The 17,911-nt window shown below is 40.0% G+C and overlaps 3 protein-coding genes across 3 annotated transcripts; 1 reads left to right on the plus strand and 2 right to left on the minus strand.

Moving 5' to 3' along the window:
- Positions 1-1,530: 1,530 nt before the first annotated feature.
- On the minus strand, positions 1,531-10,364 carry armc5 (armadillo repeat containing 5). Its single transcript, XM_015374842.1, has 8 exons — positions 10,074-10,364; positions 9,434-9,908; positions 9,310-9,340; positions 9,078-9,188; positions 6,330-7,215; positions 5,483-6,240; positions 4,899-5,031; positions 1,531-3,310 (listed from the first exon to the last, which is right to left on the minus strand). Exons 2-8 carry the CDS (start codon positions 9,812-9,814, stop codon positions 1,969-1,971), a joined length of 3,642 nt encoding a protein of 1,213 aa, XP_015230328.1. The 5' UTR covers positions 9,815-9,908; positions 10,074-10,364; the 3' UTR covers positions 1,531-1,968.
- A 140-nt stretch (positions 10,365-10,504) lies between these two features.
- Positions 10,505-13,443, plus strand: LOC107084816. Its single transcript, XM_015374843.1, has 2 exons — positions 10,505-10,819; positions 11,692-13,443. Exons 1-2 carry the CDS (start codon positions 10,723-10,725, stop codon positions 12,294-12,296), a joined length of 702 nt encoding a protein of 233 aa, XP_015230329.1. The 5' UTR covers positions 10,505-10,722; the 3' UTR covers positions 12,297-13,443.
- Positions 13,444-13,839: 396 nt separating this feature from the next.
- Positions 13,840-17,191, minus strand: LOC107084784. Its single transcript, XM_015374789.1, has 3 exons — positions 16,781-17,191; positions 15,666-15,897; positions 13,840-15,553 (listed from the first exon to the last, which is right to left on the minus strand). Exons 1-3 carry the CDS (start codon positions 17,087-17,089, stop codon positions 14,829-14,831), a joined length of 1,266 nt encoding a protein of 421 aa, XP_015230275.1. The 5' UTR covers positions 17,090-17,191; the 3' UTR covers positions 13,840-14,828.
- Between the last annotated feature and the right edge of the window lie 720 nt (positions 17,192-17,911).

Here is a 17,911-nt window from a genome sequence, read left to right on the forward strand (position 1 = left end):
CGGTGGTAAGATGTTCTATTGCTCTTACCTGCTGTGTTCATGACTGGAGGTGTTTGAAGCCTCTAACCAGAATCCTGTTGGTTAAAGGATGAACCCCTACACTCTGTTGTTAACTTATATTATGGATTAAAAAAAACAAAAAAAAACAAAGCTATGGAGCTAAATTGGGGCCATAAAGTTTGTAAAAGAACTTATCTGAAAAGGGAAAATAAACAGAATTAAATATGGAACCTGACAAAGTATTTTGAGGCGGAAAAAGGATTAAAAAGTAACATATTTTTGAAAATGGAAAAAAAAAAACATTTTGAAAACGAAAACAAAAAACTGATACAAAAAATAAATATTTAAAACTATTTTTCAATTTTTTGTTTTGTTTTGTTTGTTTTAAACTGTTGGCTCCTCCGTGTGAGGACGGGACTTAAATTGCCAATTCTTTGTGCTTTTATAGCAATTTATCAAGTCCAAAAATCCTAAAGAACTTTTATCTGCATTTAGTCTCTCAAACATACATTCAGAGTTAGCTACACTGTTGCCAACGCTCCCCTGCGGTTCAATGAAGGAAGAAAAGCTGCCATACATATTGCCACCAGGCCATCTAACCACCAGTGGGCAAAGTATCTTTCTCAAAGACACAACGACGGAGATCAGAGACCCTGCAGCTGATGGATGCACTCCTTTAGCCGCACGCTACAGTTGATGGCTTAGATGACACAGGGTGCAGAGTGATGACCAACAGCTTTGATCCCTGGACAAAAATCATCACAGCTGTTGCATTTAGAAACTATGGGAATTAGAAAGGTCTTTAAGATATGTGTATTCCATGTTTAGGTGATTGTATTTAAAAAAATGACATGCTTCATTGATCTAAGCTGTTTATGTCTCCCTAAAGCATAAATTTCACTGAATTATTAATTATACTGACAGATTGCACAGCATTTTTAGTCCATGTTAGACATTTTCCGAAAGTAAAGTAAAAATGTTGTTTCAGTTGTTCCCACAATATCATAAGCTTCGATCAGTGAAGCATATTGGCCAGTGCTTAGAGGGCACACAAAGAAGACAGCCATTTGTGACCCAGTGATACAGTCTCTGCTCCAGGACTGTTTCCAGTGCACAGATAGATAGGCAGGTCTTTAGAGTGACATCTACGTATGAGTGTGAGATGGATGGTAATGTATTACCCAAAACAGAAACACAGGTTTAATGACATCACCAATTAAAAAAAAAAAAAATGTAAATATGAGCTTTTGAATATTGAATATTGAATATATATATATATATATAGATAGATATTTCATCAGCCAGAAGGAATAAAAGATTCTTTTTGTTTACCAAAACACCCATTTCCGGTTTAAACCTGAAAATAAAATATTTGATTAAATTTAATTTTCTTTAGGAAGAAATAATTTTTTGAGGTTTAATTTTTTTCCACACAACTGATTTCCTTTATAAAACCTGATTCTTTAGTTAACTTATGTCACAACCACATTCTGAAACCTCCCTGTTTGAAACCAAGATTTTTTCAGCAATTTGTTTTAAAGTTCATGATATTAAATGGAAACTCTGTCCAATTTAAAGCATTAAAAATACCCTGTATGTGAGAGGGAAAAAAAACAAGTATTGAAAGCAGTGATTTAAGTGCTTTTATGTGGGACAGCCAAAATATGTTTGCCATAATTCTTCCATTCAGGATAATTTTATGCACAAAATAAACCTCAAAGTAATGTATTCTGGTGATTAAAAAAAAAAAGCAAATATGACAGATAATAATCATGTTTTAACAAAAAATTGCCAATTTTCATTTTGTCATTGTTTGATTGGATCAAAATATATATAAAAAAAAATTAAAATAAAGTTTGCTTTAGAAAAACAAAACAAAAAACCAAAAATAATGCAACAGTTCTTTTGACAGATTTTTCTTTTACCGGTTTCAGTGAATGTAAGATAACAGTCACAATTCGTCTTTTCTCAGACTAAGGCTGCAGAGACCAGGCAAAGCAGATCCTGTTTTAGAGTCTCTGTACAGTCTGCCTCTCTGGCTAGTCTGCGAAAGCAATCTGCAGCAACGGAGCAGGATACAAACGGACGAGGACAGTCCTGGAAACCCAGCAGCAGGGCGAGGCAGGCCCGACCCAGAGTGGGATAGCTGTACCGCTGAGAAAACCAGTACAGCTGGGGAAGCAAAGCAGAAAGGGCAGCTTCTGAGGAAGAACAGGAGTCCTGATCGGCAAACTTCAGCCGGTTCTTTGGTCCTAGCAGCTTCCCTTCAGGAGAAACTGATTGGTCCTCTGATGCACTGACTGCTTTGGAGACTGTTCTGTCTAGTCCTGTGATGCCCTTCTGGATGGATCCAGTTGAAGACATTTCCTTTCCTTCTAATTGTTGAAGGAAACCGTTCAGTTTTTTACCGCCTGCAGTCAGCTCTAGTTCAGATGTTAGATCAGCCAGGTTATCCTCTGCAGGGTCAGAGCTTTTTTGGTCTCTTTCAGTCTTTTCAGCATTGTCTTTTTTATCACCCTGCTTGGCTTGACCAGCGTTGGACCAGGACAGGAGAAATGACACAAAAATATCCTCCAACTCACTCTTGAGATCTTTCACCAAAAATCTGCATGCCCCAATCATCAATTCACATAACGGTGTTGTCTGAAAGCCTTCTGTTGATGGCTCTCCTGTTTCATTTTGGAAGACACCCACAACCACTGAATCTAAAGTCTGACAGTGCCGTCTGGCTTGTTTGTCACTCCTTTCATTGTCTGAGTCTGAACTGAAGCGACATCCATGGAGGTAATGCAGTAGCGGCAGCAACATACCTGCGCTGACATCCTTAATACGAATAGCTTCTTCTGCCTCAGCTTCACCAAAACCACCTCTTAATAAAGCCCTGAAGTATTCAGATCCAGCTTCGTCTGCGCCTTCCACTCCGGCCACAGCCTCCTTGCTGGCTGGAATTCGGGTCCCATCATCAAGCAGCAAGACCAGGTCAAACTCTGAACTCCCATACGGACACGAGTCTGCGAGGCGAGGCTTTTTCAGCGGAGGGGCTGAATCTCTTTCAACATCACCGGCTGGAGTTGGGTTTGTGTTTTTTCCTCCTAGTTTGGTTCTAACGGCACCCGTCAGAGCAGACAGGCATGCGAGCAAGAGGGAAAAATAGAGAGAGGTCACATCTGAATGGGGTGATTTAAACAATTCAGACAGCAGCCTTCCATGGTGCTCTTCATCCTCATCGTCAAATTCACAGTCAAGATGTCGCAGTGCAGCGAACAGACCTCCACAATCCAGGAGAAGCTTCCTTAACAAAGATTTGTTGCTGTTGGACAAAGAGAAACCTCAGATTATAGACATAATATAGGGACTTTTCTCTAAAAAGAGATTCTAATTTTCTTTTGCTGCAAAGACTGAACATTTTTCTGCACATGAACAAATCTACATTAATGATTCTTTACTGTTAAGCAACTCTAAACAAGGAACCACATGTATAGAATGTTTCCTAATTTACAGGAAGGATTATTTAGTGTTACGTCTATGCATGTCCTATACAAATAATGTTGGATAAAAACCTGGCATACAATGGATATGGGGTCTTTAACAGGGGGTCCGCGACCCCTAGGGGGTCCACAGAGGTACTGCATAGGGGTTGCAAAAGTTTTGGTTGATTAGACTTTTTTTTTTTGTATATATTCCTCCCTGCAATTTTTTTCCACTAATTGAAATGTCTTTAAATCCACATTAACATGAATTCATCACACTTCAGTAAGCAGATAAATGGAGACAGAAGAGGTCTTTCAGTCATCAATGCACACATTCAGCGACACACAGGAGCTCTTTCAAGCTGGGCACAGTTTCATTCACAACACCTGTCCCATCAACAAGGAATCAAATTATTTTTGTTACATGACTCCAGCTGTAATAGAGTGACTATTGGACAAGTGTGATATAACACAATTTCATACAATATATATAATTAGTGGGTCCCCGCTCCATCTGGCCATCAGTTTGGGGGTCTTTGGCCAGAAAAAGGTTGAAGACCCCTGCATAAGATGATAAACTGAAAGGCATCATGTAAACTTTATGGTAATTTAAGTTCCCATTTACAGGTCTGCACTTTTTCAGGCTTAAATTTCCATTTTTTTGTAGGATTTATAAAATTGGATACACAGTCTAGAAATGCAAATAGATGTGGAGTAGAAATTTCTTTTATATATATATATATATATATATATATATATAAATGCTCAGAGGTGACAGCTTTAAGTTGATTCCTGGAGCAGTTACTCTCGCTATTGTTCCATACTATTTGCTAGCGGGTTGGCAGGTAATGCTAATTTATTTTGTTTATACTGAGATAATTACTACATAGAAGAAGTCATTTCTTAGCTCTATCAAAGAGGTACGAGGACACACGTTACTTCAGCCTACCATTCCTGTTGGCGCAGAATCCAATGACATCGTAATAGAAGTAAATATCCATTTATTTTGGACCCGTCAAAGTTTATAGAATAATTCATAGATTTTTTTGCAGTAAAATCAATATTTACTCTTTACTACTATATATGTTTTGTTGGACTTATTTGTTTTTTTTATGGCCTTATGGTTAAAAAAAAAAAAAAAGTTAAAAAAGAATAAATACTTTCTAGAAAACTCCAGTTTTCCAGACAGCATCAGTGATCTGTATTTAAGCCATACCAGCAATGTAAGCATCAATAATTAAAATAATCTGTCTGTGCAAATATCCCAAAACTTAATAGAAAATAAGTGGAAAAAGGCAAAAAACAAAATCCCCAAAATTGTTAAAAACCTCAAGACCTGTTGGTGGAAAAGCTTAAGTGATCTAAATAAATTAGAGGTGTCTTCAAACCCCTCCAACATATAAACAAAACAAAAAACGTGCTACTTACCTGCTGATGAATGGCAGAGACAGAGCGCAGCTCATCTTATCCGACTCAGAGCCTGACAGCATCACATGGGTGAGAACGCCAGAACCAAAGCCAGACTCACACTGAACACGAAGATTATTCAGAAGATCATCACCTACAGAGCCAGCAAGACAGCGCATAAAGCCCCGGTCCACCTTACTTCACTTTATCACAGATTTACAAGAAACTTATTTAATTTAAGAAATTATATTTATTTACAAAACCCTGAGTGAGTAGGAAAGGAAAATAAAATAAAAAAAATCCTTTATCAGATTATTTCCACCAACTAACTACTAATTTTCTACCAGAAGAAAACCTGCAGACCTCTTCCTCCACTGAATCCGTGTTATAGAATAAATCATCTGATTTTCTTCTCAGTTCCAAACTGTTTCCCCCTATAGACAAAGCTGCTTTCAAAATATCATCATACAAGTGTTCTTAATCAACTCTCTCTGAGTTTATACCAGGTTGCTCAATCGATCTGTTGCAGTCAGTTTAAATTAGATTCCTGCTTTTCTGAAACTATAAGCATTGTTTTAATAAAACACAATCTGTGTTCTTCTTACCAAGCTGTTTAACTTTAGCTTTCACTCGATCCGTCTGCCTTCGTCGTTTCTCTGACCCGTCTTCACCCAAACAGAGATGGTGGCGTATCAATGCCACAGAACCGGTTCGAACCAGCGCCTGTAAACAGCTTGGGTTACAGCTCAAGCGGCAAAGCATGCGGAAGCACCTGCTGCTGGGGTCCTGGTGCTGGGTGATGTAGCAGAGCAAGCCAGACATGACCTCGGCGCTCACCAGAGCGCCACTGGGGTCGCTGGCGTGGGAAAAACGCGACAGCAGCAGGAGGATGGGAGACTCTTGTGTCCAGGGTTCAGGGTGATAGGGGTGCTGATAGGTGCTGGTTCGGGGGACAGTAGGAGGGCTATCAATTGCAAACTTGGTGAGTGAAGTTGCTGAATGCATCCTTCTTCTTTTCTGTGAAGATGAGAACTTTGATGGGGAAATAGGTGTTTGAGACGTATTAGTGGGAGAGCAGACGGAGGGGGAAGCAGTTGGGTTTGGAGGGGTGATCCCAGTAGATGGGGAAGGATCGGTGATGCTCGAGGAGGAGGACAAGGAGGGAAGTGGAGACAGAGGTGGAGCTGTTTTATTAGAGCTGGATGAAGAAGGGGCTTTGGGTGATTGGCTGGAGTCTGGGTTTGGGGAAGAGGTTTGAGGTGAAGAGGAAGGGGGGTTAAGAGTCCCCCATTCAGCATCAGCAGTGGAGGAATCCAGCAGTTCCCCTTCAGATGATATCAGTCCCTCAGAAAGCAACCAGGATCTGCAGAGAGAGAGACGACACTACATCTAAACAACATGGAATGGAGATATTCACCTAAGATGAGACTGTACCATCATTTCTCCCCATACCTGAGACTTAGGAAGCTGGAGGAACCTTGCTCCCTTCCAGCTTCTTCCCTCCTGCATACCTCAGCAGGAGGATAGTCAAATGACTCCAAAAAAGAAGAGGACAGGAGCTCATTGTGAGGCATGTTAGAGGAGCTGCTCACATCCACCTTCTCCAGCAAATCTTCCTCTCCCCTGGTGAGCTTCACTAGTAGTGCAACAAGAACAGGGACCAAGCCCAGCTCTGCCAGCTGTTCCATGGCAGATTCATCAAAAACAAAGTCTACACAGGCCAGTATGATGAACTTGGAGAGTGGATGATTCTGGTGAGAGGACAAAAATTTCATCAGGACCTCCAAACCACCAGACTCCTTCACCTTGGCACGGTTCACCGCTTCTTTGCAGCACCAGCACAGAGCCTTGAGGAAGACTCCTGACTTCAGCGGGTCCTTTTTAATCTCCTCTGTGAACTTCTGAATGACCCCTAGAGATCCTACAAAGGGCCGCAGGCAGCCTTGAGAGCACATGTTAGCCAGCGTTTTCAGCGCAAGCTCTTCAAAATGTTCACCCCCTGATGCCATGACCCCGAGCTGAGTCAAAACACCAGAACGGGAGACTTCCCTGGCACATTCGATTCCACAGCCTTTGGTGAGCTCATGGAGGGTCCTAAGGGCTGCATGCCTCAGACCACTGGGATATTCAGGGGCAATAAGAGGTGCAAGGGCAGATAATGTCCCTTGGGTGAGCAGAGAGAGGCGGTTTGAGGGTGAGTCTGAGAGGTAGAGGAGGGCCCGAGCAGCGGACTGAGCGCATTCAAGTTTGGGACAGGAGTTGGAGGATGGAGCAGCTGTGGGAGATGATGGGGCCGACGCAGACACGGACACACAGAGGAGGAGGAGAGGAATACCACCTGGGCACAAAAAAACATAACAAAAACAATGGATGGTTTCACAAAATAAGAGATTGATCAAATTCAACACAAAAAAAATGAATATCAAAGAGGACATAAAAGATATCAGTGACTGAAAAAAATAATTTCATTGGATTCCATTAAACAGATCAGCTAAGCAGAAGTGCATAAATGGTTACAAAAACTTAACTGGGACAGCATAAAATGTCAATATGATATAATCTAAACAAGTTTATTTGAAGTCTGGCTGTTTATTATTTAGGTTTGTTGAAGGCACATCTACAACTCTAGATTTTTTTTTCTTTCAGGATTGTCATGCATTTAGCTTCACCCACTCTGCCCAGCGCAGCGTATCTGATCCTGCTGAAGAAAAGAAAAATTTGCACCTGATGATGCCTTTCCCATCTTGTTTTAACTGCAGACTGTGTGTCAAACCCTAGGTGTAGTCTTATATTTTCACCAAGTGTTTTGCATGAACATCAAAAAGACACATTGTTCCATGTGCCTCCAATATTCCTTACATGCTTATTAATAAGTACAGAAAGCACTTCCTGTAGCTTTTTTCAACAGTGGCTTTCTTCTATAAAATATATTTAATTAGTAGCTGGATTCTGTCACCAGATATGCCAACATCTGCTGTAGCCTCTCCTGAGTTCCCACAGGCCTCTTGGCAGCCTCTAAATGCATCATTGTGACACAGGAGAGGGCAATTTTCCATGCCACACATAAACTCAGCATTGCACATCTAAGAGGTACAGTAAACAAAGCAAATATGTCCAATATGGCTCCACAATACAAATTGTGATGCAGATTACATTTGCAGTAATGTGCTACAGGAATACATTTTTATCTTGGAAGGTTAAGAGAAATTTCTTTCAAGGATGAAGACTACAATTTGTTGACAGCGTTTTTTGTCCTCCTGATGTAGCTCAGGGCTAGGTTTTTACTGTGACCAACTGTATGTGATCTCTCTCTTTCTCTTTTTGATATGAAAACCAGCTTGGAGCTCATCTGCTCAACTGTTTCTGTCCTTGACAGAGTCACCTTTGGAAATAGTTTACCATTATCTTCTTTTACTCGCTTCTATTTTGCTTTTGTTTGCTTTTGTCTCCTTGAACGCCAAATCAACTTGGCAGAGGGTTGCTAACTTAGTCTGGTTCTGCTCGAGGTTTCTTCTTGTTAAAAGGGAGTTTTGTCTTTCCACTGGGGCTGCATGCATACTGCTTGTGAGGGATAACTGAAAAGTCAGCAACACAAAGCAAAGCAAATATCTACTGTCGTCACAAGATCATCCAGTGGGAATGAATTCTGCCAAGTTAGCACTCAATGTAATCAGGCAACTTTCTTATATAGGAAACTTCTAACAATTCTGTATGTATGATTTGCTTAAAGTGTCTTTGTAAATTGCATTGAGATGATATGCATTGTGAATTGGTGCTATATAAATAAACTGGATTTAATGTAGTTTTACACCCTTGCTTCCAATAGTACACCATCTAACATTTTGGGCACCACCATCCAACAAGCTGCATATGACTTTGGGGAAGTGAACACTTAAAATAAAATAATCAAATCAATCATAAAATAATCAAATAATCAAATTTTGATTGTATTCCAACTAGTCAATTATAACAAAATTTAAATTCTAACAATTAATTTTAAGTGTCAACATAACATCGATCAATCAGGAAACCTAACCATTTATGGTTCAACTTAGAATTCACAATCAGCCATTGATTTGTGTAATTTTATCAAAACCCATTTGGGTATAAATACTTTTTCAGTGCATTTTTAAAGTTAAATACGCCCTTTTATTATTACAGTCTTTAAGGCTACAGAGAGGCAGACACATATATAATTACCAGCAGAGTGGATGAGTGCAGAGCTTTCTTGATCCATGGCCAAGTTCCCTAAAGCTCGGGCAGCCCGGTTCTGGACAGTCTCTAAAGCCACGTTTCTCTTCATTATGTCCACTATAAAGGTCAACAATAAGAAGATTATAATCATTAAAAAACAATGACAGTGTTGAATTTTGCAGAATGTATGGTGGTAAAAGGTGCAAACAAAAACAAATATTAAATAGAATTTACTGACCAACAATGTTGATCCCTTCTAGTTTCCGGACCTAAAGTTGAAAACATATATTTAGAAAGTGCTTCAAAACCAAAAAAGGGAATTCAGACCAAATGATTGGACAGCATTGTCAGTATGATCTCACTTCTAAGCGTGTCTCCTGCTCAGTGCAGCAGTTGGCCAGGATGCTCAGAGCCAGGTCCAGGATTTTCCTGGGGCATTCAGGGTGTTTAAGGAGTTTTAGCAGGAGTTTGAGTCCACCTTTTCCTCTGAATCTAGCGATGCCAGCCTTGTCGCCCTTGATATGCTGTGTCCTGATGGCAACCAGGGCTCTCCACTGATACAGTTTTGACCTCTTGTCGGTGTCTTTGGATGAACCTGTCTGGTGCTCTGCCCCTACTGGTAGTCCAGGTTTGCAGAGGTGGTCCAAGCACCAGGTCAGTGAGGACTCTGGGGAAGGTGGTTGGCCTTCTTTTGGGCTCACTCTCTGCAGCTTTCCTTCACCCTTCACTGGTGATGAGGCCATGATTGATCAAACTAGCAGGCCACGCACCCAATTATTGCATCTTTACCATTCTATGCTCAGGTAGATATCACCGCAAACCATCACTGGACAGCGCCTGCAATGTGATAAACAAAACATAGCATTTTTCTTTACTTTTTACTGTTAGCGTGTTTCCAAGCAATTATCAACAATCCTCAACAAACTTCTCGTTTAAACGAAAAGTTTTGACGTGTTGTGAACAAACTACAAGTACCAAAAAGACAAGGGAAACGTGTATCACCTGACGCCGCAATCCCTGACGGGAAATTGAGTCCCTAACCGCCGCCACGATCCGTCAAAAAGGCCTGCTGATTGAAGAGGCCTCGATTGCGTTATTCGACGTAAGATGCGTGTAACTGGCCTATTTTATTTTTTATTGTCAATAGATTTGTAAGAAGTAACTATTTTAGCAATGCTACATTGCCAGAGGCCGAATATATTTTGTGGAAAAAAAGTGCAATCGCCTGCATTAGCCGCTAACGCCATCTTTAGCCAAACTATAATACGGGGGCGACTTCCGGAGACAAGCAGGGGCCGAAGAGCTGGAGCTTGGGCAAAATTCTGGGACTTGTAGTTTCACCTCTAATTCAATTCTCCTGTTTTCAACATGCCCTGTCTTTTCAAAAACGACATTACCCATCGCGATACTAATCGTCAGCTCGACTGAAACAACCAAACCTGTTTAGGGATTGTAGTTTCGCTAAGGACTTCTTTAAGGTTTGAAATGGTAATAAAAGACTACAAGTACCAAATTTCAAATGAAAGCGATAGGCGTTCATTTTCTTGACGCACGAACATCCATCGATGTACAATGGATGTTGTTAAATTCCGCGATAGATGCCGTTGATGAATAAAAACAACAGTTTTAATAAAGGAAGTTATATAAAAATATGGAGGTAATTGAGGCAATAGTGATTCATGACGCTGATGCTGAAGGAAAGGAACCTGCACCGTCCAGCAGCGTGGATACTGATAAGACCAAAACAGGTTAGTAATGGAGAGTTTGAAGTTCATGTTTGGTCCAGTCATCGCTTGATGCGAGGAGAGACTGATGAGTGCGCACCAACATCCACTATTTCAAATATTACAGGATCAATATGCTCTGAATATGTTTAAAGGCTGCGATCCCAAAGAATGGTTTTATAATAGACTGTCCAAAACAAAGTAGAGATAAGACTTGAATGTAAATGTGCACGTTTATTTATATGAATGTATGTATATGTGTATATATACATACACACATATATGTATGTTTATGTGTATATATATATATATATATATATATATATATATATGTGTATATATGTATGTATATATATATATAAAATGTAATCTATATTAGTTTATAAAAAAAATACCTTTGGAATCCAAAAATGCCCAAAATTTATGTCAATGTAATAAAAATAAATTCATGAAAAACACTCTGAGAGTGAAAGAAACACATTTTTTTTTTTTTTTTTTTTGGTGCAAGATAACTTTAGAGGCATTAATGCTGATACTGGCACTTACATTTTTTTAGTTTATAAACCTAAATATGATTTTTAAATAGGCTTATTACATTTTTAACTGTTCAATTAGCCTTTTACCTTATTTTCTTGACTGTTCACTTTTTTTTCAACTTCATTTACAGTAGGTAATATATTATTCAAGGGCTAATCTAATTGGTCAAATGCCAAAGTAAAATGTACAGCCATGTAGCAATATCTTTGCTGAATGGCTGGATATAGATCTTGTGCTTCTAGACCTCCCTGAGGGACGGGGGGACAACTCCATTTGTAATGAGTATGCAAGGGATCAAAAACGGTAACTTGCCCTATGAAGGTTTAAATATAAATTCTCCTGTCTTTTTCTTCCTGTAGAATTCATCTGGACACTACAAGCTACATGGCATCTAGTCAATACCAGACTGGAAATGGATCAGGCTTTTGACCAGCCAGTGTGCAAGAAAAAGAAGCTTTGGGAAGTGGTTGCAGAGAAGGTGAATGCTAAACTGAAGCAGTCGGGGATCACAGACATCACCGTGAAGGCCTACGAATGTGATCTAAAATGGAGAAATATGCTGGCCACGTACAGGAAGAACACAGACAGGGCCAGGCGACTGGGGGTAGCTAGTGTCCACTGGGAGTTCTTTAAAGCAATGCATGGGGTGCTGGGTAAGAGCAGGGAGGAGATCCAGGCCCAGCGCCAGGCCAAGCTCAGTGGAACCAAAGTTGGAAAGGCCATAGCCAGCAAGAGGTTCACACCTATCCTTCCTACCCCTCCTGCGACACCTGCAGCCTGTATTAGCAGGCCCCCACAGGACATCCTGCAGCTCTACATGGAGCTTCAGGAGAGGAAGCTGAACATGTGGGCTCAGCAGAAAGCACTGGAGGAGAGGAAAATAGAGGCCATTAATAACCTGGCTCAGGCTATCTCCAGTCTGGCTCAAATGAACAGCCCACAAACACCAAAAGATGGACATTAAGTCTTTACACAACTTAAATAATAAATGGATGTTGTCATCTGAACCGTCACTTTATGGCATTATAGTTTGTAGGCATGCAGCAAACCAACAGAATCCATCTTGAGAATGTTATGTTTGATAGCTTTTTCTTATAAAAAACTGAATACAGCTGCCTTTGTGCTTTGTCTGGATACTTTCACTACCTGTTTAGTACGGGGGGGGTTCTCCTGCAGTTGCCTAAAAACAAAGTTACAAGCCATCTGCTTTTTGGTTTTTTATTGACTCATTTATTTTTCTACTTTAATGTCATTGCTAACTTTCTTAGCATCAATATATATATTAAGAAAAATCCTAAATATAAGGCAAAGTTACCAAAATCATTTGTGCTCCAAGGAATGAGTAAACATAATCTAAATGCATATCAACTAGATACTGCTAAAACTGTGACAAGTAAAGTTGCCAGTTGCAGTGGTCTTCAAAATCCACCAAATGAGCTTTGAGTTGAACTTGATGTTTTTTAAAGAGCCCACCACCTGAGTCTGAGTAGCAGGTATAGACTGTATGGGTTTCTGTGAGCAGCTTACAATAGGATCACTGGTGTGGTCTACATCTGGCAACAGGAGACTACAACATCTGTGGATCAGGGTTCAGACACAGTGCAAATATTTTAACAAGACGCAGACAGACGGATGTATGGATGGAATAAAATGGGCCGACAGATTGATGGTTGGTCTGAAGGTTACAGCTTATAAAAAATTTGAGAGAAAAAAAAAAAATCTTAAAATTAAAGTATTTTCCAGGTTTTACCAGACCAGCAAAATATTTAAATCAAATCTCTTTCCATACTGCCCTGGTTGGAACCCAGTTAGAACATGTGACATCTGGCTAATCTAAAGCTAAACAGTACTTCACCACCCAAAAGTACTCCCCATGACACCTTAATCCCTCATAAAGCGATCCCACACAGCGCAACAGCTGTGCTCCAGCTACATGCCATCACATGATTCGGTCTAACTTTGTTAAAAAAAAAAAAAAACGGCCTACAAATGCAGGTTTTCTTGACCCCTTGTTGTTTTTTATTCCTTGTCAATATGGGTCAGTAAGGAAAAGTAAACACTTTAAAGAGGTTTTTTATATTTAGGTTCCTGGATGTCTGAGAGCGTTCACCAGCCTACTGTAAGATATTGTCTTAAATACATTTATTTTTGTTTTTTCACACTTAGTGACATTATATTAAAAAAAAAAAAACTATAAAAATATGTTTGGCTTACTATTTATTATATTTAAAGGTGAAAGAAAATCAGAGTTGCGCAGTGGGGAGCACTTCTGCCTTGCAGAAAGAAGGTTCTGGGTTCAAAAACACTGCCAAGCGTCCTTCTGCATGGAGTTTGCATGTTCTCCCTGCGTATGAGTGGATTATTACCGGCTTCCTCCCACAGTCCGAAATCATGATTGTGTGCATGAATGGTTGTTTGTCTCTGTGTTTCCCTGCGATGGACTGGCGACCTGTCCAGGTTGTACCCCGCCTCCCACCCCTTGACAGCAGGAGATAGGCACCAGCACCCCTCGGACCCCAGCTGGGATAAGTGTGAAACATAATGGATGGAAGAAAACCAATACTGTACTTGATTTTTTTTTTTTCTCTTTTGTATTGATCCTCCTTTTATTGGAATGCTTCCAAACAATCCATTGTAGAAAGATGTATAAATGTTGATTTTCTGATAAGGCCAGGTAGGTTTGTAGGAGATTATTCATAATCAAAACTATGATAAAGACCGAGGAATCCAGCAGACAGATCAGGAAGAAAATTGAGAAGTTTTACACTGGGTTAGAAGATAAAACATCAAAACAGTAGTTCTGTGATTGCAATGTGACAAAAAGAGAAAGTTCAGGAGTTATTAAAGCACTAAATTCCCCATGGTATGAGTAAATTCTCATTAAAGACAAGTTTGTTCACGTTTCAAACATATTTGTTTTTCCTGAACCAGTTCCCCAAATTTCTCAAATTTCAAAATATGGATAGATGGATATAAATGAAGATTAACAAACACAAGGATGGTAGGACTTTAACAAGCAGGAAAGGAAGTAGTGAGGACAATATGGCAGGGAGGAGGGAACAAGCAAGAGAGGATGGACCACCACCCCCACCCCCCCAAAAAAGGAATTAACATTAAGATATGATAGAACAGAGGTCTTGAATTCCAGAATCCTGCAGCATTTAGATGTGTCTCTACTTCCTCACCTTAATCAAAAAGCTGAATGAACTCCTCAGTCGTCCAGATTCCTGATATTGACAGCTGTAATGAAGCAGATATCTAAAATTGCCTGGCTATTTCAAACCTGAAGGAAAATTCTGGAAAAATGTAATATATTTTTTTATATTCTTGTTTTCTGGCTCTACATTCATCCAAAACTAGAACATTTCTAAATTTTGCTAGACAACACAGGGTTCCTGCGTTGTCTAGAACCCCAGTGTTAATTTAGACTAGATGAGACAACTGACGCTCTAACAAAATAAATCTTTATTACCTCATGTTTTTATCAATGTAAATATCACGCGCCCCCAGAATGAGCATTCATCAGGAGCAATTCTGCAACTTCATTGCGTCTCTGTACTCCCTCCTCATCTTCCTCCCCATCCTCATTTTGTGCAGTTAGAAGATTCGCCGTCTCAGACTCTCCTTCAACCTCATGTCCCATCTGTAAGAACACATTGTGTAATACACATGCAGTCAGAACAACAGTCCCGGCTCGGTCGTAGTTTCCGATGTCCAGATAGGTGAGCCGTTTGAATCTGGCCTTCAGGCTGCTGACCGCCTGATCGAGAATCCGACAGTGTTCCTCCAAGGTTTGGTTAAAGAGTTCCTGTTTTGGTCCTTTTTCTCCAGTGTAAGGGGTTAGAATCTGTGCTGTTAGAGGGTATCCGGCTCTGGCTACAAGAAAGGAGCCCAGCGGCATCAGTTCATGGTTCTGTTTGAGTCGGTCACTCAGTGTCCTGCCTCGATCTACATCTGAGCTTTTGCTGACTCTGCAGTGCAGGAACTGGCCTCTGTGGCTGCACACAAGCTCCAAATTTAACCAGGAGTCGGATTGGCCCTCCTTCATTCTCTTTTCCGCCGGTCCAACCCTCTCCGGGTCATGTTTTTCTATGGGCAAACGTATAGGAATCCGTGTGTGTCCCAATACTCCCAGAACATGAGGGAGACCATGTCCTTCATCTTGATCTTTTATTTCAACCAGACTTGAAAATGGGAAAAGTGCCTCAGCAGCCTCTTCTCCTGGAAACAACAAACACACCCCACTAATGAATAAAATATTTAAAGCATACATAAAAAACTAAAATACAAAGACAAGCGCTAAAATACAAAGACAAGCGCTGAGGGATTATACCAAGTGGCCATCTGATTTGCTCCTCCTTGAGCGAGCTGATTCTCTCGCAGAACGAGAAGAAGATCCTGTGGATGTTTCCCTTCTCCAGCTGGAAGCGGCGGGACACGGAGCGGTAGCTGACCTGTTCGGAGAGCAGTGACAGAGACAGGAGCACCGTGTGAGATAAAGACAAGTGAGCCCGTCCAGCCAATCGATCCCTGGATTTGGAGCGTTGAAGCAACTCTGAGATGCACTGAGAAGACAATAAATGTTATGGTTAGTTATTTAGTGGACTAGATCGTCTCATAAAGAATATCCTCAATAACCTAGATGAGATTAGTATTTTATTAATGCTGTTAAACAATGGGCAACTATGTGCTAACTAATAGGGGCACGTCCTACATCGCTTGTCTTTAGGCCCCACCCACGTCATGTTACCAGCACACAAAACCCTTTGAGTTCAATTAAAAACCAGAAGTTTGAGAGTTGTAACCAGAGATTTCTGACAGGCGCAAATAAATCTTCGTAAGAAAAAGTTTTCCATTTGCCTAAAAAAAAGAAAGAAAATTAAACAAAACCTTTTTTTTTTTCAAAATGTAATGCATTTATAGCTATTCCATATGTTTTGAGCACAGTTTTCTTATTTTTTATATAGATTAGTTTTTGTTTCATTGAATAATATTGAGACTCATTTATCTTCATAGTTTCTTATTTATGTGCAGAATGGAATTTTAAATTAAAGCTAATTATATATATTTAGTTTTATATATATATATATATATATATATATATATATATATATATATATATATATATATATATATATATATATATCCCCATTTGTCATCCATCTGAGACCCACAAACACAGCTCCAATATACACCCATCTTCAAATAACCTCAATACGAACACAGATTAATCTAAGTAGTGAAAAAGCACCTCTACACAGCACACATTCTATATGATAACACTTGCATACCCACAGCATGATGCTACCACCTCCATGCTTTGGAACCTCAGGAAACAAAAATCTTATGATTTTCACTGAAGAGTCGTGGCTTGTCTGTGTGTTGGGTAGTAAGTTACAGCAATACTGTCGTATCTGAAAGCCTCCTGGAGGAACATGTGATGATCACCTGGACTGCTTCACTGTCCGCTGTCTCCTCCTGGTCCTCTGTCGTCCTTCCTTCCTCGGTGAGACCACTAAACGCAGCTGCTGTGGGTGAAACCTGAGGGGCAGGGCTTGCTTTACTCTGCAGTAACTGAATGTAGACAGCGGGAGAGGGCTGCGTTTCGATTTTCCCAACCAGCTCGGACTCCAGGATCTCCTCCATCGCTTGGTCTAGCCGAAAGTCCAGCTCCCCGGCGGACAGAGGCTGCCATTCTCTCTCCATCATGTCCAGGACGGCTTTGCCCGCGGATAACACATGCTGCCCGAAGTCCATCTGAACAGCCCAATGAAACACATCGAGCAGCGAAGGAGCAACTCAGCGACCCGTTATGGAGCGGGACAATGCTAGCCTGCTAGCCACTGGGCTATTGTTTGATGCCTTCAAGGACTGTCGGGAAATTCTAAAGAGCCTTTGTGGCGTTTAGTGTGCGGAAGAGGATTAGGGCCACTGACAAAAAAAAGATAACTAATTTCTAAAAAACTAATTTCTAAACTATTTGATGTTAAGAAATTATTAAACATAGGAACTAGAGTATTAAAACATTCATGAACTAAGAAACGGAAATTTAGCAATGTTGGTACTTAAATGATGAATGATAGATTTATGCAAACCTTCAGCACAGAGCAAACAAAACACCATTTTTCATAATAAACCAATACTGAGGTCAAAATTACATTAGAATAATAAAACAGCCATGTATTAAAATAAATAAAAAATCATACATTGAGGTAAAAATATGCTTTTAAAGAACTACCTTTCTGTTTCTTTACAATATTTATATTCCTCCTAATCTAATGACTAATTTTGTCTTCACTGCTTTTTATATTTCAACTATGGTAAAAGTGTTATTAGCAACGTGCTACATGACTTAGAGCCGACATGACAAAATATATACAAAAAAAGGTTGCCATCTCATAAGGTGTCACAGACCAGGGAGAAATTAAAGGTTTGAGGAACGGAAGTTTGTTTTTCCTCGAGATGGATCATAAACAATGAATTTATGAATTCCAGTTTTTTCTCGAAGCCTTGTTCCCTTCAAGATAAAAAGATTTAACCCTTTAGCTCTAACAGAAAAAATCCAAATGACTACCTTCT

This window comes from Cyprinodon variegatus, unplaced genomic scaffold (genome assembly GCF_000732505.1).
Source record: "Cyprinodon variegatus isolate N-32 unplaced genomic scaffold, C_variegatus-1.0 Scaffold109, whole genome shotgun sequence".
NCBI classification, from domain to species: Eukaryota; Metazoa; Chordata; class Actinopteri; order Cyprinodontiformes; family Cyprinodontidae; genus Cyprinodon; species Cyprinodon variegatus.

Coding starts and splice junctions, on each gene's coding strand:
- LOC107084816 (XM_015374843.1), top strand. CDS start 10,723: ATGGAGGTAATTGAGGCAATAGTGATTCATGACGCTGATGCTGAAGGA. Junction 10,820..11,691: donor TACTGATAAGACCAAAACAG/GTTAGTAATGGA, acceptor TTCTTCCTGTAG/AATTCATCTGGACACTACAA.
- LOC107084784 (XM_015374789.1), bottom strand. CDS start 17,089: ATGGACTTCGGGCAGCATGTGTTATCCGCGGGCAAAGCCGTCCTGGAC. Junction 15,898..16,780: donor CGGACAGTGAAGCAGTCCAG/GTGATCATCACA, acceptor TTGTCTTCTCAG/TGCATCTCAGAGTTGCTTCA. Junction 15,554..15,665: donor GCAAATCAGATGGCCACTTG/GTATAATCCCTC, acceptor TGTTGTTTCCAG/GAGAAGAGGCTGCTGAGGCA.
- armc5 (XM_015374842.1), bottom strand. CDS start 9,814: ATGGCCTCATCACCAGTGAAGGGTGAAGGAAAGCTGCAGAGAGTGAGC. Junction 7,216..9,077: donor TGCACTCATCCACTCTGCTG/GTAATTATATAT, acceptor TTTTGTGCCCAG/GTGGTATTCCTCTCCTCCTC. Junction 5,032..5,482: donor AGCTAAAGTTAAACAGCTTG/GTAAGAAGAACA, acceptor CTGGCTCTGTAG/GTGATGATCTTCTGAATAAT.